This window comes from Ranitomeya imitator, chromosome 5, assembly GCF_032444005.1.
Source record: "Ranitomeya imitator isolate aRanImi1 chromosome 5, aRanImi1.pri, whole genome shotgun sequence".
Taxonomy (NCBI): domain Eukaryota; kingdom Metazoa; phylum Chordata; class Amphibia; order Anura; family Dendrobatidae; genus Ranitomeya; species Ranitomeya imitator.
In genome coordinates this window covers 371,260,366-371,287,013 of record NC_091286.1, presented here as the reverse complement: position 1 = coordinate 371,287,013, position 26,648 = coordinate 371,260,366, and the positions used below count along the sequence as shown (strand labels likewise).

At 40.0% G+C, this 26,648-nt stretch overlaps 1 protein-coding gene across 5 annotated transcripts in view; it reads left to right on the top strand.

The window, feature by feature from the left end:
- Positions 1-26,648, top strand: part of ADGRB3 (adhesion G protein-coupled receptor B3) — a 1,579,303-nt gene that overhangs the window by 1,538,167 nt on the left and 14,488 nt on the right. For all 5 annotated transcript variants that reach the window (XM_069726666.1, XM_069726664.1, XM_069726665.1 and 2 more), the window contains one exon: positions 13,269-13,304. In XM_069726666.1, coding sequence (XP_069582767.1) covers positions 13,269-13,304 — 36 coding nt within the window. The remainder of the gene's footprint in view (positions 1-13,268; positions 13,305-26,648) is intronic.

Sequence of the window (26,648 nt, the reverse complement as noted above, 5' to 3'; positions counted from 1 at the left end):
GAAAACCACCCAGTAATCGCTTATAATGCAGCTTTTGGGTAAAGTAGCGGAAGGAGAAGAATCGCTGTGTGGTATTGAAAACGGAAAGCAGAAAACTGAAATAAAAATTGCATGTACCGTAGTTTTAGTGCAATTTCAGAAAGCTGTATAGATTGATCGATCACAAGTTTTATTTTTTTGTACGTAAAATCACAACTGCATTAATATCGTGTCGTCATTTATTGGTCTTTTATGATTCCGTTTTTGTGCACTAATGTTGCATCAGTTTAACTGAGTAGGAGAAGACTTGAGATAACTGATATGTGGTGTTGAAGGGAAGAGAAAGATCGCAGAGCACTGCAGAACATCGCATCTAGTCTTCGTGCAGTGCAAATTCTGTATATTATAATCACATGGAAAACACAATATTTTTAACAGCTTTGTGCAATTTCCATGTGGTTTAATTTCCATTTTTCTTCCTTCCCATATACAAGGAAGCAATAAAGTACAATTTGGTAGTACAGTCTTTTTTTTTGTAGAGAAGGTCATATCAATACTTATATATATCTGCCCCTATACTTGTAGGGTATAGTAACAGCCTATCTTATACTTACTGTCTATCCTCTTAGCTAGATCCGTGCTGTATGTAGTTTATGGAAAGAAGAGGGTCAAATGGTGTTAAAATTCATACAATAGGTGGGAGATTCATGCAAAGCAACATACAGTATGAAAAGAGGTGCCAAATTCATTAATTGACAAGCGCCACCTAATGAGTTCAGTGCATCTTATTCATGCATGATCCTAATTTAAACTGGAGTACCAAGCACCTGTCCTAAATCCTCACACCTCACTTGTGACCAGCATGATGTAGGGACAGAGACCCTGAATCCAACGATGTATCACTTAGTCTACTGGATGCAACAATTGTGATAAATTGTCTGTTTTTTTCTTGTATAGATCTCACAGTTCTCTGGATACTGAACTCTGTATAACCTCACCCTAAGTACTGATTGGCCGCTTTCTGTATACACCGTGCATAGGCAGAAAGTGGCTAATCAGCGGTGTGAGCAAAGTTGCACAGAGCAGTTGACTAAGAGGCAAGAGACACGTAGTCCTGTGGTGATAATCTTTTGCTGATAAAACTCTGATTTTATTGAAACAACAGCAATACACAATCTAGTAAGTGATACATCACTGGAATCAGGATCTCGACCACTATATCAGACTGCTCTCAGATTACATAGCAAAAACTCGCTGACAGTTTCCTTTTAAGTTGAACTAAATTGATGATGCACAACTTTTTGCTACTTTGATTAACTAATTGCTTATCGTTTTAGAAGCATGAGTGCCCATAATGTGTTTTCATCTTCACATGTCTAAATGAAAAATTACTGCTGTTTAGCTGATAAGTGATCTAGAAGAACCCTGATCCCATTATTTACTCAGGGTTTTTAACTGAGAATGGTGCTCATTTACAAATAGCAAGCATAGTCAATCTAAGAGTGATTCCACAATTGTGTGTTTGTGTCTAATCCTCTATTATTAATATTATCGTTTTTCTTCTTTTCTTACTGTCACCTAAGGGTTTAGGTTAGATATAAGCACAAACTCTAAAGATTGTGAAGGCTAAATGCCAGTCCGATTTACACTTTCTAAACTAATCAAGAAGTAATTGAGTAATTTTTACAATTTTTATTTTTTTTCTCACCTGTTTGTTTTTTTGGGAAAATATTTTGCTTTATTCGATGATTTTGTCTCTGATTTGAAGAGTAACCTTGATTTTAGATTTCCCCAAGACGAGTTGATCTGAATTATTAAATGATAATTTAGAGTGATAGTTTGGAAGCAACAATACAATGATTTGATCATACATGTTTGTTACCAAATCATAAAAGAAAAAATACCATGACATTACCATTGTATTAAGCAACATATATACTGAGCTTTCAAGAGTTAATAAACTTTGGAATCATTTTTTAATATTTTTTACAGCCCTTGCTTAGAACTTTTGATTGGTTGGGATCTGGTTCCAAAGGTCACAATGACAGAACCTACTTTATAGTATGCTCGATCATATGCAGAGTGATGTGACTTATCCTCAGAATATACGGAGTAGAAACCACAAAAAAAGAAAACGGGACTGATATCTGTTTGGACTTCTTGCCAGATCAAAATGAACAACAGGGCAGGAAGTCCTACAGTCCCATTTGTTTGTGGTGCTGAGGTTTCTACTTCGATTAGTCTGGACCGCAACTCCCTTCCTAGCATACTTTATTTAAAAGGACAGTGCTGCTGGTATTTCTCCTTAATCGAATATTCGCAGAATATGCCATGAATATCTCATATTTGTGGGTCCCACTACTATGTATTTTATCTATCTCTAGGACATAGCCCCATCCTGCACTGCCACGAATGGAGAATTGTGATCTCCCATATAACTGAATGGAGAGAGCCAAGCATGCGCAGTCACCTCTCTATCCCTAGGAGAGGAGCAGGTTACCATTTTGGAGATAAATATTTGTCTCACCGGTCTGAATATAAGCTTAGATACCATTTATGGCAGGAAATAGATTAAAAAGATGTTTTTAATGATCTTTATACAGATAAGTACCATACTCACTAGTAGTGATGGGAGAACCCCTGTATGTTTTCAGGTCCGGCTAAACATGTAAAAAAAAGTTTGGTTTGGGTACCAAAACAGTACTCGAACCCGGATCTGATCCAGTTGAATGGGGACCCAAACATCTGTTTTTTGCCATGCTGTTATCTGCATGACAGCGCTGAAAACACTGCCTCTGATCGGCATTAAAATTATCAGAGGGCCAACAGCTGTGACCGGTAATATAAATTTTACCTCCAGTAACAGAGATGTTGGCTAATGAGAGAGTACTTCTCCCATCAGCCTACGCCTGCTGCTGCTAATAACAGTGAGAGCAGGCGCAACTGATGGGAGTATACGTCAGCCGGCGCCTGCACTATAAATAATTTTTTTTTAAAATAGCTGTTCTGTTTATGATAAACATCATGGCAAAACTCATAGCTGTGGGCTGCAAATCTCAGCTGTCAGCTTTATCATGACTGGTTATCATGAATAGAGGGGTCCCCACACCTTTTTTTTTATTATTAAAAATAATAATTAAAAAAATGGCATGGGGTCCCCTTATTTTTGCTAAACAGCCAATCTAAAGCAGACATCTTGGGGATGGCTTTCTCAAGCTGGTAAAGGACCATGGATATTGACCCCCCCAGCCTAAAAATAGAAGCCAAAAGCTGCCCCATAAAAGGCACATCTATTAGATTCATCAATTCTGGTGCTTTTCCCGGCTCTTCCCACTTGTCCTGTTGTGGTGGCAAGTAGAGTTAATGTTTTGGGGGTCACCATTGTATTGTCAGGTGGTTTCAAGCCCACAGGCTAGTAATGAAGAAGCGTCTATAGGATGCTTATCCATTATTAACCCCATAGTCTTAATGTGAATAAAAAACACCCAGAATAAAATCCTTTATTTGAAATGAAAATCCATTCCCTGTTTTACAAATTTATTTAAAAATAATGAACACAGTTAAACTCAGTTTACACCCATTCCATTGAAGCCCATATCACCTGTAAAAAACAAAAAATAATAACCCCCAAAAACTCATCTTACACTTTATCTACTGATGCCTATGTCCCCTGTAAAAAAGAAAAATAATAAACAATCATATTCCTTACCTGTCCAAATTGCAGCTAATCCATACTGTACCACGCTGATTTGGATGATATGGAGAGGGGTCACATCTGTAACCACTCTCCCCGCCATCCAACACACACTGACAGGAGCATAGTCATTTAGTGAACATAGTAAAAAGAAGAAAAAAAAATGTGGAATTGCACTTTTTTTTTTGCAATTTTACCGCACTTTGAATTTTTTTACCATTTTCCAGTACACGATATGTTAAAACCGATGGAGTCATTCACGAATACAACTTGTCCCGCAAAAACAAGCCTTCAAGTGTGCATTTTAACCAAAAAATTAAAAAGTTATGGCTCTGGGAAAAGGGGAGCAAAAAATGAAACCGCAAAAATGGAAAATGGTTAAGGGGTTGAAGGGGTATTCGCATCTCCAAGATCCTATCCCAATATGTAGTAGATGCAATAATAATATTTGCAAATACCTTCAGTGAGAAATGTAGTATAATTCATCTGATTCTCTGTCTCTTACCCCATGTGCAGGGCATTGCAGTAACTTAGGCATCCATGGTTACGACCACTCGTATATTGACAGTTACTTGCTAGTAGTTAATTGCTAGTGGCTGTAACCATGTAGGAACCTGTCGGCTGGTTCAAGCTGCCCAAACCACGGGCAGCCCAATCAGTGCCTGTCCATGATTTCAGCTATGTATCTTTTTGTCTGAATTGCTCCAGTGTGTTTCAGAGAAAATATCACTGGTACCGCAGCTGGAGAATAGTCCATTGCTGCCCCGCGATGGCTTCACCAAGCGCCATTCTTGGTAATAGACAGAATTAGTAATATACATAGCAGAGATGGGAAAAGCAGGCCTAGGGCAGAACTGGACTAGTCTCGTCTCCAGCTATGGCCTCCGGCTGGATCTTCTTACTATACTTTCTCAGAAATGCCTGTAGTTTGGGCATCATGAATCAGCTAACAGGTTCCGTTTAACAGAGAAACTTCACTTACTAATTTGCAGTAAAAGTGATGAATTGAAGCCTAATCATTATGTCATGTTACAGACTTATAGCGTCTGTTTATTGAGATGGATGCAGTTTGGAGTTGTGTTGTTGCCTCTGGCTATCATGGTTAAAAAATCATGACTGCATTCTATAGTCACGAAGGCTTTGTGAAAAAAATACCTGAAACATTAGCGTCACAATTATTGGTATTCAAAAACAGCTAGGTATTTTTTACCAATGAGAAAAAACAATTTTTTAAATTAATTACAGGTCCTTCTCAAAAAATTAGCATATAGTGTTAAATTTCATTATTTACCATAATGTAATGATTACAATTAAACTTTCATATATTATAGATTCATTATCCACCAACTGAAATTTGTCAGGTCTTTTATTGTTTTAATACTGATGATTTTGGCATACAACTCCTGATAACCCAAAAAACCTGTCTCAATAAATTAGCATATTTCACCCATCCAATCAAATAAAAGTGTTTTTTAATAACAAACAAAAAAAACAACAAATAATAATGTTCAGTTATGCACTCAATACTTGGTCGGGAATCCTTTGGCAGAAATGACTGCTTCAATGCGGCGTGGCATGGAGGCAATCAGCCTGTGACACTGCTGAGATGTTATGGAGGCCCAGGATGCTTCAATAGCGGCCTTAAGCTCATCCAGAGTGTTGGGTCTTGCGTCTCTCAACTTTCTCTTCACAATATCCCACAGATTCTCTGTGGGGTTCAGGTCAGGAGAGTTGGCAGGCCAATTGAGCACAGTAATACCATGGTCAGTAAACCATTTACCAGTGGTTTTGGCACTGTGAGCAGGTGCCAGGTCGTGCTGAAAAATGAAATCTTCATCTCCATAAAGCATTTCAGCCGATGGAAGCATGAAGTGCTCCAAAATCTCCTGATAGCTAGCTGCATTGACCCTGCCCTTGATGAAACACAGTGGACCAACACCAGCAGCTGACATGGCACCCCACACCATCACTGACTGTGGGTACTTGACACTGGACTTCAGGCATTTTGGCATTTCCTTCTCCCCAGTCTTCCTCCAGACTCTGGCACCTTGATTTCCGAATGACATGCACAATTTGCTTTCATCAGAAAAAAGTACTTGGGACCACTTAGCAACAGTCCAGTGCTGCTTCTCTGTAGCTCAAAAGTGGCTTTACCTGGGGAATGCGGCACCTGTAGCCCATTTCCTGCACACGCCTGTGCACGGTGGCTCTGGATGTTTCCACACCAGACTCAGTCCACTGCTTCCTCAGGTTCCCCAAGGTCTGGAATCGGTCCTTCTCCACAATCTTCCTCAGGGTCCGGTCTCCTCTTCTCGTTGTACAGCGTTTTCTGCCACATTGTTTCCTTCCAACAGACTTACCATTGAGGTGCCTTGATACAGCACTCTGGGAACAGCCTATTTGTTGAGAAATTTCTTTCTGGGTCTTACCCTCTTGCTTGAGGGTGTCAATGATGGCCTTCTTGACATCTGTCAGGTCGCTAGTCTTACCCATGATGGGGGTTTTGAGTAATGAACCAGGCAGGGAGTTTATAAAAGCCTCAGGTATCTTTTGCATGTGTTTAGAGTTAATTAGTTGATTCAGAAGATTAGGGTAATAGGTCGTTTAGAGAACCTTTTCTTGATATGCTAATTTATTGAGACAGGTTTTTTGGGTTATCAGGAGTTGTATGCCAAAATCATCAGTATTAAAACAATAAAAGACCTGACAAATTTCTGTTGGTGGATAATGAATCTATAATATATGAAAGTTTAATTGTAATCATTACATTATGGTAAATAATGAAATTTAACACTATATGCTAATTTTTTGAGAAGGACCTGTATGTTCTCGATATCACAGTCTTAAGTGCTCCTGGATTTCAAGTGCGATTTCTGACTAACGCGTTTTCTATTTTCTCAATGGTTATACTACAAAAAATTAAAACATTATCTTAAAATGTTGATCAACTGAATCTAGCAGAGAGGATCAGCACAATCCTAGAAGCTAGATGACTTTTGCTCAGGCCATCATTGGAGACAAGCCAGCAAATGGTTGGCACTAAACTTTACTACGGTAATTTATTTCCTTTTTTCTTGGGAAAAAGCGTGTAGGATAAAGATACTACCAATCATATTTGGTAAACTCTGTAATACTAATTCGGGGAAGAAAATGTTGGAGCATGCAATATGAAAGTCAGAATTTTTCTGAAGGAGGGCCATTAGCAAGACAGGACAGGTCAAACTGCAATCAGGGTCCCGGGGTAAAAAGGGGCCCATGCTCACTGGTCAACTGTACCCCGCGAGTGGCAACTTTGGTTTCTACAGCACTTTATGTATAAAATGAAATCATGGTGTTTAACAGTCAATGACGTGCTAACCTGATTCATGTCATGGGTTTATTTATTTTGCCTAATTTTAAATGCAGAGACCCCAGTAAGTATTTGTATCCAATAATTATAATTTTGATTTTGAAATCAGTGGGTCACTGTGCTGATCAGACCACTCCGGTAATTTTTTTTATGTCTCCCTTTGTTAGCAATCATGTGCATATGTGTAATGAGTTCAGTAATATAATCACCGGTTGCCATCTTCTGCCATTTTCCGCTGTGCTCCAGTCCACCACTACGTGGCCCCAGTGTAAACTGTCAGATCTCACAGTGTCCTCTATGTGGGAGAAGCGGGTTTTCTCAATGAAAGTCTAAGAAACTCGGGTCGAGTCTCATAGATTTTTATTCAGAAAATGTAAAAAGTGACCTCCACTCCACCCAGTGTTGACCCATATTTTTTAAACCTTCTGAAATTCATAATCTAGGCAAAATCCTGTCAGATGGCAACCCTAACCAATCCTTGGAGTTTATAGAAATTTCTGCGTTCTGGGGGGTTTCCTGACCATGAACCTGAAAATCAATGTTTTGTTTAACGAACCACATAGTTATCACTTTTGTTCTGTGACATGGTGATCTACCAAGCATTGTTCATCATCAAATTGGATAGTCAATTATTTCTGCATTCCAATCTTTGTACTTCTTGCTGAATATCAGTATGTTGTTCTTCGAAAGAACAGTCTTCTTTGCTAACCTTCTTGACATCAGTCCAGCCAGCCTTTGCTTCACTGTGCATGTAGATGCCCTGATGCTATTTCACTGAGCAAGCTCTGCACTTGTGTTGAACTGATTCTGCAGCTGAATCCTCATTAGATCTCCCTGGCACTTGCTGGACTTACTTGGGTGCCCTGAAGCCTTTTTCAAAGCAATTGAGCTTCTCTGAAGTTCTTGATGAACCGATAAATAGTTGTAGGGGCATTCGTACAAGAAGCAATGTTCTTGCCTTTAAAGTCCCTATGGATGCAAAAAATAATGGCTGCAAATAATTTCTTGAAGGTAATCAAGGTTAACTGAAAAAAGTTATTTAAAGCACCAGTCTCCTTTTAAAGCAACTAGTCTGTTCTTATAATGCTTATGTAGACTATGAGATTTAAATTACAATAAACAGTGGGGAAATAAGAATTTAATACACTGGCGATTTTGCAAGTTTTCCCACTAACAAAGAATGGAGAGGACTTTAATTTTTTATCGTTGGTACTCTTCAACTGTGATAGACAGAATCTCAAAATAAAAATCAGAAAATCACATTGTATGATTTTTAAATAACTAAATTGAACTTTGTTTCATGAAAAGCAGTCAATACAAGTGAAGATAGTATTCTGCTACAGATGGATCTGGATAAGTTGGACTCTGGGGCCGAAAGGTGGCAGATGCAGTTTAACAGTGATAAATGTAGGGTTATACACATGGGAAGAAGGAATCAATATCATCATTACAACTGAACGGGAAACCCCTGGATAAATATGACACTGAGAAGGACTTGGGGATCCTGGTTAATGATAAACTTATCTAGAGCAGCCAGTGCCAGGCAGTGGCTGCCAAGGCAAACAGGATCATAGGGTGCATTAAAAGAGGTCTGGATACACATGATGAGAGCATTATACTGCCTCTGTACAAATCCCTGGTTAGACTGCACATGGAGTACTGTGTACAGTTTTGGGCTCCTGTGCTCAGGAAGGATATAATGGAACTAGGGCGAGTACAAGGGAGGGCAACAAAATGAATAAAGGGGATGGGGGAACTACAATAACCAGAGAGATTAGCAAAATTAGGATTATTTAGTCTAGAAAAAGACGAATGAGGGGCGATCTAATAACCATGTATAAGTACATAAGGGGACAATACAAAGATCTCTCTGAGGATCTGTTTATACCAAGGAAGGTGACGTCACAAGGGGTCATTCTCTGCGTCTGGAAGAGAGAAGCTTTTTTCCCCCAACGTAGAAGAGCATTCTTGGATTCTTTACTGTTAGGGCAGTGAGAATCTGGAGTAGCTTGCCCGAGGAGGTGGTAATGGAAACTCAGTCGATGGGTTCAAGAGAGGCCTGGATGTCTTCCTGGAGCGTAACAATATTGTATCTTATAGTTATTAGGTTTTTTAGAAGGACGTAGATCTGGGAATTTATTCTGACGGAATATAGGCTGAACTGGATGGACAAATGTCTTTTTTCGATCTTGCTAACTAAATACATATTTGATCACCTACCAACCAGCAAGAATTCTGGCTCTCATAGACCTGTTAGTTTTTCTTTGAGAAGCCCTCCTACTCTGCACTTATTACCTGCACCGTATTCAAGGAAGGGTTTGCTGGGATCATGTATCTCGATAATTTGACCAATAGCCTCCTTCACTCAGTAAGAACATTGGAGATGGGTCGTAGCTGGGTCTTCCAGTATGACAATGACCAGAAACACACAGCCAGAGCAACTAAGAAATGGCTCTGTGAGAAGCATTTCAAGATCCTGGAGTGGCCTAGCCAGTCTCCAGACCTGAACCCAATAGAAAATCTTTGGAGGGAGCTGAAACTCAATATTGCCCAGCAACAGCACCGAAACCTGAAAGATCTGGAGAAGATCTCTATGGAGGGGTGAGCCAAATCCCTGCTGCAGTGTCTGCAAACTTGGTCAAGAACTACAGTAAACGCCTGATCTCTGTATTTTAGACAAAGGTTTTCAACACCAAATATTAAGTTCTGTTTTCTATTTTTCTATTATATCACATACTTATTTCATTCAATAAGGTGCTAAATAATTATGTAAAAATCATACAATTAGATTTTCTGGATTTTTTTAAATTCTTTCTCTCACAGTTGAAGTGTACCTACGATTAAAATTGCAGACCTCTCCATTTTTTGTAGGTGGGAAAACTTGCAAAATCGTCAGTGTATCATATACTTATTTTCCTCACTGTCGCTTGTGACATAGTTTGATAATTACTGTCACCAATTTTGATATTCTATATAAGGATTGTTGTCATATTCAGCCGTAGCTAAAAGTTTTAAGACCTACATAAATTTTTGTGTTTACAAAATTTGTGGCTTTAATGTTTTTGGATCTTTTAGTCAGATATGTCTGTGGTTTCTGAACTACAATTATAAGCCTTTTACTAAATGTTTAAACTTTTATTGACAAATACATTAAATTTATATAAAGATTTAGAATTAACAGTGTTGGACCTCATATCTCAAGACTTCTGCAATCTGTCCTGACATAATGAATATAGGCTTCACTACCAAATCCTGATGACTGGCAACCTGTTCTAGACCAACTATTGCTTTGAGTTTATCACTTTTTCTTGTTTTCGATTGTTAACCCTCCTTCTGAGAATTGACCATAGATTCTCAATGGCATTGAGATCTTTGGAGTTTTCTGTCCATGGACCCAAATTTAATCTTAGTCAGCACCTTTGCCATATGACGTACTCCATCGTGGTGGGAGCAATTATTTATTATGCATCACCAAATTCCTTGTGGATTCTTGGGAGGTATTGCTTAGGGAGATTCTTTTGATACCATTCTGAAAGTTTTGAGGCTGACACAAATTTTGGTTTTCACAAAGTTTGATGCTTTAGTGTTTTTAAATCTTTTAGACAGATATTTCTATGGTATTGAACTGAAGTGAAATGATAATAATTTCATAGGTTTTTGCTTTACCCCAGTCCTCTGCAGCTTAGCCTCTTGTACTTCCTGCAAGGTTATTTTCAATGGTAAAGATCTCTTCAGACTGTTTTTAGATCTTTTGTTCAGATGTTTCTATGGTTACTGAACTACAATTATAAGTATTTTAAAAAAAAATTTAAACTTTTATTGGTAAAAAAAAAATCAAGTTCAAGCAAAGACTTAGTATTAGTAGTGTTGACCCTTATATCCCAAGACTTCTGCAATCTGCCCTGTCATAATAAATATAGTATTCACTATCAAGTCCTGACAGATAGCAACCAATTCTAGCCCAATTAGTGCTTGGAGTTAACACATTTTCTGAGTTTTTGATTGTTCCGTTTGAGGACTAACCATAGATTCTCAATGACATTGAGATCTGATGAATTTCCTGGCCATGGACTCAAAATGTCAATGTTTTGTTGACTGAGCCACTTAGCACTTTTGCAATGTGACATGGTGTTCCATCATGGTGGGAAAGGGCATTATTCATCACCGAATTGCTTGCAGATTCTTGGGAGATGTTGCTTAGGGAGATTTTTTTTAGATATTTTCCCTGGTAAAGCCCTATTCAGACTGTTTGGGACATCTGGAAGAATGATTGATTGTCCGGAGGAAAAACATGACCGCCACCATGAGTTCTTTAAAAAACGCACTAAAATTCTCCTGGATAGTTGGGAAATGTTGCTACCGAAGGATATTTAGATCTCATTCTTTTTTAATAACAGTATTTGTTGGCAAAATTGGTAGTATGCCTACTCCTTTTGATGACAACACCACACATTAATGATCTAAGGATGCTTACTGTTGACATGACACAGGACTGATTTTAGTGTTTACCTATTCTTCTCCAACAATCACTCTCCCAGATGTCCTAAACAGTCTCAAAGGGCTTTATCAAATAAAGTAATTTATGCTGAAAGAGATTATAATAACCATAAAAAGAAGAAAGAGCCTAAAGTTCCCGAATATAATTACCTATATCAAATTAGTAACATATGCCATGAGAAACCTTTTTATGAAAAATGTATACAAAATTTTATTACAACAATAGTACAAAAAACACAGGCAAATAAATTCACACAATAAAACCCAAAGAATCCAGGACAGGTAAGTTATATGACGATGCATACAGGCAGTGACAGGCTATCCATAATACAGGGGTACTCAACCAGTAACAGCATGTTTAAATTATTTAGAAAAAGATAATATGTAGATGAGTAACCCCAATGAAAAACATATACACATGGGTGAGCTACACATAGTGACGACCAGCCTATTCCTTTACTCGGTGTATAAGACGTGCTAGAGAAGCATAGCACAGATCCAAAGTGGATATACACATATAGTCATAGGAGGGCAAATGCTGGATCAAATGAAGTCTCACCCATTGGATAGCACTAAGTACCGCTCCGATACCCCAATGCGTGTTTCGCTGCTTCCTCAGGGGGCAGAAAGAGGCCTGAGTCTCCAATATGCATATCCACAAAGCCTCAAGTTGGGCCTGGCACCGCTTCCAATCTACTCTACATGGGCTGTTAAAATGTGATCTTGAACCTTTAGGACAGTACCGTCACATTGATTTAGGGGCCTCTTTGCCTGTGCAGATATCAAGCACATGTTCACTTATCTGACATCTACCACATAATACAATGGTTTTTCCACCGCACGTCATGTTTATTGTGCATTTCTTAATGCCATATAATCAGAGTGTGAGTATTGATCACTGTCATATCCCCAATCTTTTGTGTTACATGTATTTGATTACATCAGTTTTTTAACCAGATTGGCCAGTTATATGTTTAAATAACTGTGACCACCACCAGCCACCCCAGACAAAGCCTTTGCGAAACACACGTTGTGTGAGTTCTTGTGGGTGTTATTCCCAGGCTACTTTAGCTTTCACATCTTATGTACTCTCTTATGTTCTACTCTCTGATATATTATCGAGGTATCCTTCTCTTAGTTTTAGGTATATTAGGCTGCTTCTTACAACATGTTGATTTTTATTTTGTATTTTTCTTATATTTGATTTTTTTTCTCCTCTTCTCATTTTCTTTTGTCTGTAGTCGTTTTTTCAAATCTCTATGAGGTTTTAAGAAATTTATGAAAAAAATTCAATTGAATTGTCCTGCGCTTTTCTCTGATCCTGACTTGTTAAAACAATATGCTAGCTAATGTATTTACTACTCCTATGGTTATTATGAATAACAGTAAAATATATTACTGCAGCTGTAATTTATTATTTATGGATGTGTCACGGTTTATGTAACTGTGTGCCAGACTTCAATTTCTGACTAATTAAAGATGGTTATCCTTACTAATCCAAGTTGCCCACTGTGGCAAACCACATACCACGTACTTTTAGATATTAATTCCAGATTCACAGTATTTCCGTAAAAAGTTTGATTCCTGTTGTGAATAAAAGTTGTGAATATTGACATTGATAAGAGTTCCTAACCTCAGAAATGTTACCATAGAAGTCAAATTTATTATGAATGATAAGAATGCATTCTCTTAAGCATAAATCAGATTTTAATACCATTCTTCATTTTCTTTCTTCCCCCTGCATAATAGAGAAGAAAATCTCGGTATTCTGACCTTGACTTTGAAGTAAGTTAACATTCATTTTATTTGTATGGCAGCTGTGCCAATGACTTTAGTACATACCTTCCGCGAATGTTTCACAATGGCTTGTACAACAAAGACTTTTGTCCACAGAATCTAGTCCTGCCATTGTTATAGTGACAACATACAGTAACTACCGTTCATTTCAATGGGGGTTACAAAAACTGCATTGTGCTACCTTATCATCGTATGGCTGGCACAAAAAAAGAATTGATCACATCTCAGCCATGTGAATGAATGGGAGCAACCCTTTAAGGAAATAACATGAAGCTCCACTCATTTGCTGAGTTGATAAATGATTGCATTACAGTCCTTGTATATCCAGTTACCTTCCACAGAACACACCAAATCCTAATTGACTTCATTGCCAACAATTGAACAGGTTTTCCAGCTTTTGACATTCATGAGATACAGTAACTATCTCAGATCCCAACCTACTCAGCAAGTAAAGTCACACTCAGCGACGCTGCAGCGATATAGACAACGAGCCGACCTAAACTAGATCGCTGGAGCGTCGCTGTTTAGGTCGCTGTAGAGACGTCAAACACATCAACTCCAGAACGATGCAGGAGCGATCCAATGGCGTAACGGTGACTCACTTGTCGCTGGTTGTTAGCTCCATGTCAAACAGCCGGAGTGTACCGATCCGACACACATCTAGGGGCCCTATGCTCGTTGCTGGCGTCGTTGCTTTTGATGTCAAACATGACGATACACGCCGACCTGGCGACGAAATAAAGTTCGGGACTTCTAGCTCTGACCAGCGATGGCACAGTGGGATCCAGATCGCTGCTGCGTGTCAACACACAACGAGATCGCTATCCAGGACCCTGCAATGTCACGGATTGTTGTCGTTCTCTTTGCAAAGTTGCTGAGTGTGAAGGTACCTTAAGTGTCCCCAGACTCCTATTCTCCAGGTCAGGACAGCAGGTGGTCACATCCATAGAAAAGCTGATTGGAGCTTTGCAAGTGTGAGTGCCTCCCTTAGGGTACCGTCACACAGTGCAATTTTCATCGCTACAACGGTACGATCTGTGACGCTCCAGCATCGTAACAATATCGCTCCAGCGTCGTAGACTGCTGTCACACTTTGCAATCTACGACGCTGGAGCGATAATTTCATGACGTATGTGCGATGTAGAAGCCGTTGGTTACTATGCGCACATCGTATACGATATATGTTACACCATGCGATCATGCCGCCACAGCGGGACACTAGACGACGAAAGAAAGTTTCAAACGATCTGCTGCGACGTACGATTCTCAGCGGGGTCCCTGATCGCAGGAGCGTGTCAGACACTGCGATATCGTAACTATATCGCTCGAACGTCACGAATCGTGCCGTCGTAGCGATCAAAATTGCACTGTGTGACGGTACCCTTAGAGTCTACGAGGAATCACAAAAGCGTCCTCCAGGGTGGTCGCACTCTTTGGCTTTTTGTAGAACATGAATTTATCAATGGGGTTTTCATTTATCAGACCTTTATTTTATCAATTACAGCCATAAGTGTAGAAATCCAAAAGCTTTATAGAGATTTAGAGCTAGATCTAGTTTGCCTTGTATTACTGTTTGAATATGCGAAGCATTTCCTTTTTATATCTATTCATAAAAATATTATAAGTTTTGAGAGCGACTAGTGATGATCGAGCGCTGAAATGCTCGAGTGCACGGTACTCGAATTGAACAGGTTGGATGCTCAGACGGGCTTGACTGGAGTAGTGAGCATAATGGAAGTGAATGTCGATCATTTTTCCGATGGACAGTCTGTCTGTCTTGTCTCACAACACGTCCCCGGGGTTCTACAGCTTACATAAAGTCCGACTGGCAGAGGAGTCCCTGCGCTTCCAGCAGGGGAATTAAAGGGAGTTGTCAGCATGATCCAACCCCACAAACTGTTTATATGATCATGTTGCTCTCGTAAAGATAATGCCATCCACTCCTTTCCTTATGCAATTGGTTTCTCACTGAATGAAAAAAATCCATGTTTTAATTTGTATTAAAATGAGGCTTTAGTGCTTAAGGCCTGATTAAAGCACTTCCTAAGGCTACTTTCACACTAACGTCGGTACGGGGCCGTCGCCATGCGTCGGCCCGACATACCGACGCAAACTGTGAAGAAAATTAACAACGGGGGCAGCGGATGTAGTTTTACAACGCATCCGCTGCCCCATTGTAAGGTCTGGGGAGGAGGGGGTGGAGTTCCGGCCGCGCATGTGCGGTCGGAAAAAGCGGAACCGACAGACAAAAAAAAGTTGTAAGCAACGTTTTTCTGTCCCGACGGACTGCAAAAACACGACACAAGACGGATGCAACGTGTGGCCATACATCGCAATGCGTCACTAATGCAAGTCTATGGAGAAAAAACGCATCCTGCGGGCATCTTTGCAGGATGCGTTTTTTCTCCAAAACGACGCATTGTGAGAGAGGCCAAACGACGCTAGTGTGAAAGTAGCCTAGGGCTCTGTCTCACTGGCTCTATTTCCTGCCCAGCCGGATAGCTATTTTCTTGACTGACAGCTTACTAGCTGTGCAGTGAAGCCATTGAGCCATCAGTCAAGCAAAGGAAAGTATGGCTGAGTAGAAGTTAGAGCAGTCCGAACTCCAACCTAAAAGTTTTGGAGATTTTTGGATTTCCAACAATCTTCAAACAATTCTGGATTGTTCGTTTCATATAAAGGCTTATCATGAATATAGGCAATCCGTACATAAATATAGGCAGTTCATGCATGATAGCAAATAGCAGAATACATAGCTGCATGATGAGTAAAAACACTCCCTGTGCCATCCCCACTTAGCTACACCCCTCAACAAGTCTCAGCAAGTGAGATTTACTACACTTTATGATTTTTTTGGCAGGCCTGAAGACATTAACCCCTTCCTTACTTTAATATGTTGAATAGATCCAGGGGGATAGAGATTTCAGGAGGCTCTGGAACTCCCAGAGCACTTAAGCATCATTTGCATATGAATAGAAACATTGCATAAGTAAATGTGTGATGGTGCTATCTTTCAGAGAGGTAGATTGTCCTGACAGATTCCCTTTAAATTTAGCCTGATATCACCAGAAAAGACGAGTAGTGAGCAAGGTTCTGATGAAAAATGTCATTATAAAACATTTTATATTGTCTCCTCTGTTTTCAGACAGGAGGAAATGCTTTATGATTATGATGTGCATGCTTCCTATGTTAGCAGAGTGGATAAATATTCCTGGATGCCCATAACCAGGATGATGAAATAATTTATGTAGCCTCAGTGCATAGACATAAGACAAATGTGTCTTTTGATGCAAGGATCTAAATCTCCATGTTATATCTAGCGGAGCGCAGGAGGGGGTGGTGCGTGATACAGTAAATTAGATAACATCATGGAAAGTTTATTACCCGCCTCTCAGGTCCTGCACTTTTAATAGGAGTGTGTTACTTAATGATATTCTGGTGGTGTGATCTGGAAGTAATAAAATATTGTGCTGCAAAATGTGCAGGTCCACTAATGCTAACATGAAGCCTAATTATCCATAAAAATGATTTCACTTGTGATATTGTTTGCATAGACCGATGCACTATGAATATTCAGATTTTTTTTTCTTTTTTATGTGACGGAGAACCTGACCAAAAATACAATTAACGAATAAAAGAAAATGATTGCACTGCATCCAGAAATGATTATTTTTTCCCTTTGAAGTATAATATCTTTGCTTACAGGATTCTTGAGAGTCATGGATATTAGTATTCATTCGCATATCTTATAGGGACCAAATTTAACTGTCTGAGTTACAGCCACAATTCTTTGCATGTCCTGAACTCTTTGTTTTCCCACGAACAAAGTGCACTGTAATCAATAGATCTTGGACTAAAAATAATGCAAAATTGGATGTGTTTAAAAAAAATGTTCCTGTGCTGAGATAATCTTATAAATGTGCCCCTGCTGTGTAATGGCTGTGTCTGACCTTGCAGGGAGATGGTCTGATCATACCACAGCTCCTGGGCAGGTTAGAACACAAAAGAGTCTACAGACAGGCGAGCAGGGGATCACAGCTGGTTTCTGTAACACAGGCTCACAGAAATATTAGCTGCTGCAGATCCACCAGTCTCCTTGTGACCAGAGTAAAGAAAAAAACAATGGGATAAAAAGGTGGATTTACTCTGCGCTGCTTGAAAGATAGAAGTCCAAATGGATATTCAGAAGAAAAGTGGCTTTATTCAACGCATTTCGGAGTACTATGACTCCTTCATCAGGATACCACATAGCAGTAGAAGGTTCCCTAGAATTCAGGTCCGGTGACCACAGACTGCTGACCAGAGTCATGTGAATCTACAGTTATATGAAAAAGTTTGGGCACCCCTATTAATCTTAAGCTTAATGTTTTATAAAAAAAAATTTTTTGCAACAGCTATTTCAGTTTCATATATCTAATAACTGTTGGACAGAGTAATGTTTCTGCCTTGAAATGAGGTTTATTGTACTAACAGAAAATGTGCAATCTGCATTCAAACAAAATTTGACAGGTGCATAAGTATGGGCACCCTAATCATTTTCTACTTTTTACTGACTTACTAAAGCACTTTTTTTGGTTTTCTAACCTCATTGAGCTTTGAACTTCATAGCCAGGTGTATGCAATCATGACAAAAGCTACTTAAAGTGGCCACTTGCAAGTTGTTCTCCTGTTTGAATCCGCTCTGAAGAGTGGCATCATGGGCTCCTCAAAACAACTGTCTAATGATCTGAAAACAAAGATTATTCAACATAGTTGTTCAGGGGAATTATACAAAAAGCTGTCTCAGAGATTTAATCTGTCAATTTCCACTGTGAGGAACATAGTAAGGAAATGGAAGAACACAGGAACAGTTCTTGTTAAGGCCAGAAGTGGCAGGCCAAGAAAAACATCAGAAAGGCAGAGAAGAAGAATGGTGAGATGAGCCAAGGACAATCCTCAGACCACCTCCAGAGAGCTGCAGCATCAACTTGCTGCAGATGGTGTCACTGTGCACCGGTCAACTATACAACACACTTTGCACAAGGAGAAGCTGTATGGGAGAATGATGCGAAAGAAGCCGTTTCTGCAAGCACGCCACAAACAGAGTCGGCTGAGGTATGCAAAAGCACATTTGGAGAAGCCAATTTCTTTTTGGAAGAAGGTCCTGTGGAGTGATGAAACCAAGATTGAGTTGTTTGGTCATCCAAAATGGTGTTATGCATGGCGGCCAAAAAACACAGCATTCCAAGAAAAACACTTGCTACCCACAGTAAAATTTGGTGGAGGTTCTATCATGCTTTGGGGCTGTGTGGCCAATGCCGGCACCGGGAATCTTGTTTAACTTGAGGGACGCATGGATTCCTCTCAGTATCTGCAGATTCTTGACAATAATGTTCATGAATCAGTGACAAAGTTGAAGTTACGCAGGGGATGGATCTTTCAGCAAGACAATGATCCAAAACACCGCTCCAAATCTACTCAGGCATTCATGCAGAGGAACAATAACACTGTTCTGGAATGGCCATCCCAGTCCCCAGATCTGAATATCATTGAACATCTGTGGGATCATTTGAAGAGGGCTGTCCATGCTCGGCGACCATCAAACTTAACTGAACTGGAATTGTTTTGTAAAGAGCAATGGTCAAAAATACCTTCATCCAGGAACTCATTAAAAGCTGCAGGAAGTGACAAGAGGCTGTTACTTTTGCAAAAGGAGGATCTACTAAATATTAATGTCACTTTTCTGGTGGGGTGCCCATACTTATGCACCTGTCAAATTTTGTTTGAATGCAGATTGCACATTTTCTGTTAGTACAATAAACCTCATTACAAGGCAGAAACATTACTGAGTCCAACAGTTATTAGATATATGAAACTGAAATAGCTGTTGCAAAAAAAAACAATTTTTATAAAACACTAGCTAAAGAGCCCGGCGTTGCCTGGGCATAGTAAATATCTATGGTTAGTTATAGCACCTCACTTCTCTTATTTTCCCATCACGCCTTTCATTTTCCCAATCACATCTTTCATTTTCCCCCTCACATCTTGTCATTTTCCGATCACTCCACTATTTTCCCTCACTCCTCTCATTTTGCACTCACACCTTTTCATTTTCTCCCTCACACCTTGTCATTTTCCGATCACTCCACTATTTTCCCTCACTCCTCTCATTTTGCACTCACACCTTTTCATTTTCCCCTCACACCTCTCATTTTCACCTCAGTATATACATGTTTGTCATCTCCCTTATATATAGTATACACCTGTGTCATCTCCCCTGTATATAGTATATACCTGTATGTCATCTCCTCCTATATATAGTATATACCTGTATGTCATGTCATCTCCTGCATATAGTATATACCTGTGTCATCTCCCCTGTATATAGTATATATCTGTGTCATCTCCTCCTGTATATATTATATACCTGTATGTCATCTTCTATATATAGCATATACCTGTATGTCATCTCCTCCTGTATATAGTATATACCTGTAGGTCATCTGCTCCTGTATATAGTATATACCTGTGTGTCATCTCCTCCTGTATATAGTATATACCTGTATGTCATCTCCTCCTGTATATAGTATATACCTGTGTGTCATCTCCCCTGTATATAGTATATATCTGTGTCATCTCCTCCTGTATCTATATATATAATTGCCTAAGGGTTTTTCCGTCTGTCTGTCTTTCTGTCTGTCTGTCTTTCTGTCTGTCTGTCTGTCCTGGAAATCCCACGTCTCTGATTGGTCGAGGCCTGGGGGCCTCGACCAATCAATCAGCAACGGGCACAGCATCGACGTAGAAATCCCGCGCCTCTGATTGGTCGAGGCCGCCAGGCCTCGACCAATCAGCGACGGGCACAGCGATGATGATGTCATAAAAGACGTAGACATCCCGCGTCTCTGATTTGTCGAGGCCGCCAGGCCTCGACCAATCAGCAACGGGCACAGCGACGATGATGTCATAAAGGACATAGAAATCCCACGTTTCTGATTCAGCGACGGGCACAGTATCGACGTAGATGTCATAATGGTTGCCATGGCGACGATGATGTCATAAAGGTTGCCTCGACCAACCAGCGATGGGCACAGTCTGCCGCAAATTCTGGAATCATCATTGTCCATATACTACGGGGACATGCATATTCTAGAATACCCGATGCGTTCGAATCGGGCCACAATCTAGTATATTATATACCTGTATGTCATCTTCTATATATAGCATATACCTGTATGTCATCTCCTCCTGTATATATTATATACCTGTATGTCATCTTCTATATATAGCATATACCTGTATGTCATCTCCTCCTGTATATAGTATATACCTGTAGGTCATCTCTTCCTGTATATAGTATATACCTGTATGTCATCTCCTCCTGTATATACAGTTAGGTCCATATATATTTGGACAGAGACAACATTTTTCTAATTTTGGTTATAGACATTACCACAATGAATTTTAAACAAAACAATTCAGATGCAGTTGAAGTTCAGACCTTCAGCTTACATTTGAGGGTATCCACATTAAAATTGGATGAAGGGTTTAGGAGTTTTAGCTCCTTAACATGTGCCACCCTGTTTTTAAAGGGACCAAAAATAATTGGACAATTGACTCCAAGGCTATTTCATGGACACATATGTGCAATCCCTTCGTTATGTCATTCTCAATTAAGCTGATAAGAGGCCTGTAGTTGATTTGAGGTGTGGTGCTTGCATTTGGAAGGTTTTGCTGTGAAGTAAACATGCGGTCAAAGGAGCTCTCCATGCAGGTGAAACAAGCCATCCTTAAGCTGCGAAAACAGAAAAAAACCTATCCGAGAAATTCCTACAATATTAGTAGTGGCAAAATCTACAGTTTGGTACATCCTGAGAAAGAAAGAAAGCACTGGTGAACTCATCAATGCAAAAAGACCTGGGCGCCCACGGAAGACAACAGTGGTGGATGATCGCAGAATAATCTCCATGGTGAAGAGAAACCCCTTCACAACTGCCAAACAAGTGAACAACACTCTCCAGGAGGTCGGCGTATCAATATCCAAATCTACCATAAAGAGAAGACTGCATGAAAGTAAATACAGAAGGTTCACTGCACGGTGCAAGCCACTCATAAGCATCAAGAATAAAAAGGCTAGACTGGACTTTGCTAAAAAAAATCTAAAAAAGCCAGCACAGTCCTGGAAGAACATTCTTTGGACAGATGAAACCAAGATCAACCTCTACCAGAATGATGGAAAGAGAAAAGTATGGCGAAGGCGTGGTACAGCTCGTGATCCAAAGCATACCCCATCATCTGTAAAACACAGCGGAGGTAGTGTGATGGCTTGGGCATGCATGGCTGCCAGTGGCACTGGGTCACTAGTGTTTATGGATGATGTGACACAGGACAGAAGCAGCCGAATGAATTCTGGGGTATTCAGAGACATACAGGGTGCTCAGATCCAGCCAAATGCAGCAAAACTGATTGGTCGTCATTTCATTCTACAGATGGACAATGACCCAAAATATAAAGCCAAAGCAACCCAGCAGTTTATTAAAGCAAAGAAGTGGAATATTCTTGAATGGCCAAGTCAGTCACGTGATCTCAACCCAATTGAGCATGCATTTCACTTGTTAAAGACTAAACTTCAGACAGAAAGGCCCACAAACAAACAGCAACTGAAAGCCACCGCAGTGAAGGCCTGGCAGAGCATCAAAAAGGAGGAAACGCAGCGTCTGGTGATATCCATGAGTTCAAGACTTCAGGCAGCCATTGCCAACAAAGGGTTTTCAACCAAGTACTAAAAATGAACATTTTATTTAAAATTATTGAATCTGTCCAATTACTTTTGGTCCCTTTAAAAACAGGGTGGCACATGTTAAGAGGATGAAACTCCTAAACCCTTCATCCAATTTTAATGTGGATACCCTCAAATGAAAGCTGAAAGTCTGAACTTCAACTGCATGTGAATTGTTTTGTTTAAAATTCATTGTGGTAATGTATATAACCAAAATTAGAAAAATGTTGTCTCTGTCCAAATATATATGGACCTAACTGTAGTATGTACCTGTATTCTCCTCCTCTATATAGTATATACCTGTGTGTCATCTCCCCTGTATATAGTATATACCTGTGTGTCATCTCCTCCTGTATTAGACCTCGTTCACACGTTATTTGCTCAGTATTTTTACCTCAGTATTTGTAAGCTAAATTGGCAGCCTGATAAATCCCCAGCCAACTGGAAGCCCTCCCCCTGGCAGTATATATTAGCTCACACATACACATAATAGACAGGTCATGTGACTGACAGCTGCCGTATTTCCTATATGGTACATTTGTTGCTCTTGTAGTTTGTCTGCTTATTAATCAGATTTTTATTTTTGAAGGATAATACCAGACTTGTATGTGTTTTAGGGCGAGTTTCGTTTGTCAAGTTGTGTGTGTTGAGTTGCGTGTGGCGACATGCATGTAGCGACTTTTGTGAGATGAGTTTTGTGTGGCAACGTGCGTGTAGCAACTTTTTGTGTGTCGAGTTGCATGTGACAGGTTAGTGTAGCAAGTTGTGTGCAGCAAGTTTTGCGCATGGCGAGTTTTGCGCGTGGCGAGTTTTATGTGTGGTGCCTTTTGAGTATGCAAGTTTTGTGTGAGGCAACTTTTGCATGTGTTGCAACTTTTGTGCATGTGCGAATTTTTCCGCGTGTGCAAGTTTTGCGTGTGGCGAGTTTTCCATGAGGTGAGTTTTGCACTTGTGGCGAGTTTCGCGTGAGCCTAGTTTTTGCACGTGGCGAGTTTTGCGCGTGGCGAGTTTTGAGCGGCGACTTTTGTGTTTCGACTTTTATGTGGCGAGGCTGGTGTATGTGTGGTGAAATGTGTCCTGAGGGTGGTATATGTGTTCAAGCACGTGGTAGTTTGTGGTGCATTTTGTGTGTGTGTTCATATCCCAGTGTGTGGAGAGTATCCCATGTCGGGGCCCCACCTCGCTCTCACTCTTTAAGTCCCCCTTGTTCACATCTGGCAGCTGTCAATTTGCCTCCAACACTTTAACTTTTACCCATTATGTAGATAGGGGCAAAATTGTTTGGTGAATTGGAAAGCGCGGGGTTAAAATCTCACATCACAATATAGCATATGACGCTCTCGTGGTACAGACCTGTGACTATGCAAAATTTTGTGGCTGTAGCTGCGACGCCTCCCACACTTTTCCATTCACTTTTTCCCCATTATCTAGATAGGGGCAAAATTGTTTGGTGAATTGGAACGCGCGGGGTTAAAATTTCGCCTCACAACATAGCCTATGACGCTCTCTGGGTCCAGACGTGTGACTGTGCAAAATTTTGTGGCTGTAGCTGCGACGGTGCAGATGCCAATCCCGGACATACATACATACATACACACACACACACACACACACATTCAGCTTTATATATTAGATTAAGCTTAAGATTAATTAGGGTGCCCAAACTTTTTCATATAACTGTGTTTGCTCTATTCTATAGTCATAATATAGACAGTGAATGGCAAATATATGCATATAGGGAAATATAGTTGGCTGTATGTTCACATACCCATATTTTTGCCTCGACTGCTGTCTGTGGCAAAAACTAACAGTACTCAGACCAATTGAACAAGGATAATGGTGTGCACTCTGGTCAAGGACACGGAGGTGCTGGTAAAACAGACCGTGTGGTTAAGTCAATAGTAGAAGAAAAAATACCGCACACTCGAAACGGGTATGATGCAAAAAGGTATATGCCAGATTTATTCAAGAAAACAAGTCAACAATTGCCACTGTGATAATTTGTAGATAGAAACCCGATGTTTCGACCCTCCCGGATCTTATTCATGGGGTTACTTAACTCTTTTGATACACAGACATAGGAATGGCAGTGATAGAAGGCAAGACAATGGTCCTTTTAAGGCATAACCTTATAGTGGGTCCAATAATTGCTCCTGTGGTGTAGGTAGAGGGGTTCTGTTTAGGGTGAGCCGCAGCATATAAAGAAGTCCTTATAATGGGTCCAGTGAATGCTCCTGTGGCATAAATAGAGGGATCCTGCTTAGGGTGGGCCGCAGCATGTGGAGCTGCCCTGCTCTGTCCTGTGTCCGGGGGTCAGCGGCGCATCCCGCGCCCAGCTGTCCTGGATTGGAGGTCCAGTACAGCACAGGACAGCACAGCTGGGCGCGGGATGCGCGGGATAAATCTGGCATATACCTTTTTGCATCATACCAGTTTCGAGTGTGCGGTATTTTTTCTTCTACTAGTACTCAGACCAATGTCATTCCACATGGATGTTCAGATGACCATTTTTTTACATGGATTGTATGGGTGCCCAAAAAGATCGGATGCAATACTGATCTACCATATGGCATCTGATTTCTCTGAAAACATTTCCATTATTAACATAGGAAAGTGTTTTTGACTGGTTTATTCCCTGCTAATGTATAAAAACAAATGCATAAGTGTAGTTAAAATAATCATCTATTGTTTCTGGATGAAAAGGTGGATGATTTTTTTGTGTGCTCATGCGAATATTGCCTAAGAGGATGCAAAGTGTGTTTGCAAGAATTTAATGTATGGTTTATTCCATGTTTGTCTTTTTTAATAGCTTTATAGTAATATTATATCAATCTCAAAAAAAGTATAAATCAGTTTATTTACAGCAGACAAAACTCCACAAAGATTCTTCATAAAAACAAATCTATTGTGAAAAGCGTGAGAAATATTGTCGTTAGAGCTGGAGGACAGAATACGATATATGTAAAGCCTGCCCGCCACACCTAACCTTACACGGTCATCATGTCCATAGCAGAAATCTCACATGACATTGTCTTTTTCTCTGACATTTCATTTTGATTGGGATTAAATAAGTGGTGTACATCGACGGAGATACAAAACAACACATGTAACATCTGAGGAAAAAAAAAAACATTACAAATGCCAAGAATGAACAATGAATAATCACTGATCATTTTATAGAGCCGCAGTACACACTATAAGAGAATGTTCGCTATGGCAACTGTTGCTAAGGTTCCTGAGTCTGACGTTCTTGCTTCAGTGCTGCGGGTGGAAGGTGGTGATTGCAGAATGCACTGCGGATATTTGAACAAATAATACCGTACAGCTTCATCTGGCTTAAAGTAGATGTAGAACACAAAATTAGGGGATATGTGAAGAATCTCATCAGCATTCATTCACTAGGACATAGGCGATACCTTATTATTAGGAGATTCATGAGCCTAAATTCTGACTTAATTAGCTGAGACTTCCTATTAGGCACATTTTTATTATTACACATATTTTTCTTATTTGTCATTTGTACTGTACGGTGAGAATGAAAGAACGCTTGTGTGCTGCAGTACGTTTTTAGGAAACAAATTGATCCTATTCATTCTGAGACAAGCTGCAGCCAAAGTGCATCAGTTTGCAGTAATCAAAAGACATACAGTCCTTCAGAAAATCATTACTATAGATTTTTAGAAATGCACCAATTCATGAGAATCATGGCGATGATGTAATGCAGTTGTTTGCAGCAAAAATAAAAGATAAGCAAGGGCTTATAGTGCACAGAGGCTGTATCGCAGCAGATAGAGACCCCGGTGTTCCATGTTGCATAGCTATAGACTAGCGCACTCGTGGATGTTCGGGTTCCAAGAAAATTTTGCCCAAAGTTCAGTTCACGTATCAGAACTCTACCCAAACGTCAACCTGAACTAGGACCTCATAGGAGTCAATGGGGATCTTTGGTTCTGTAAAATGGTCATATTAAGGTATAGGGGGCTACCAAAGGAAGCAGAGTACCCCCACTCTATTTCTCTCTGTACGTCTGGAACTTCAAAGACTAGAGCAGACTTCCGGAGTTCAGCATCGGTACGAACCCCGAACTTTACAGTTGAAATATCTCCATAAGGTAACATATGCTGGACTTGACTCAATTTTTCTTCTATTGGACTCAGCATCAATTGGTACGGTTTTGCATGTCTTCATATGAAATCAGAGTCTAACGAAGTTGAAACTTTCAACAACAGCTTGTACAAATATGGCTCATGTAGGCGCTGTCATCACATAGATCTGAGCTGCTGCAAGCCTCATATTGCTAATTGTCTTATTACTCAACTTTGTATCGAGTCATAATTTGGCTTGCCTAGTCATGCAGAAGGCCTTTTGCTGCACCTCCTTTAGCCTCTGATTTTGTAAGGAGGCGTAGAGAGTTTTTCTGTTAAATTTGTATCGAATTCAGCTGAAGAAAAAGTGTCATTCTCCATCGGAGGCCATACATTGTGAGCTATTCTTGCCCAGAAACACTGCCTGTATACATACCAACAGAGCTTGTATAGCAGTATACAAAGGTCACACTATGTGGCACCATGCTA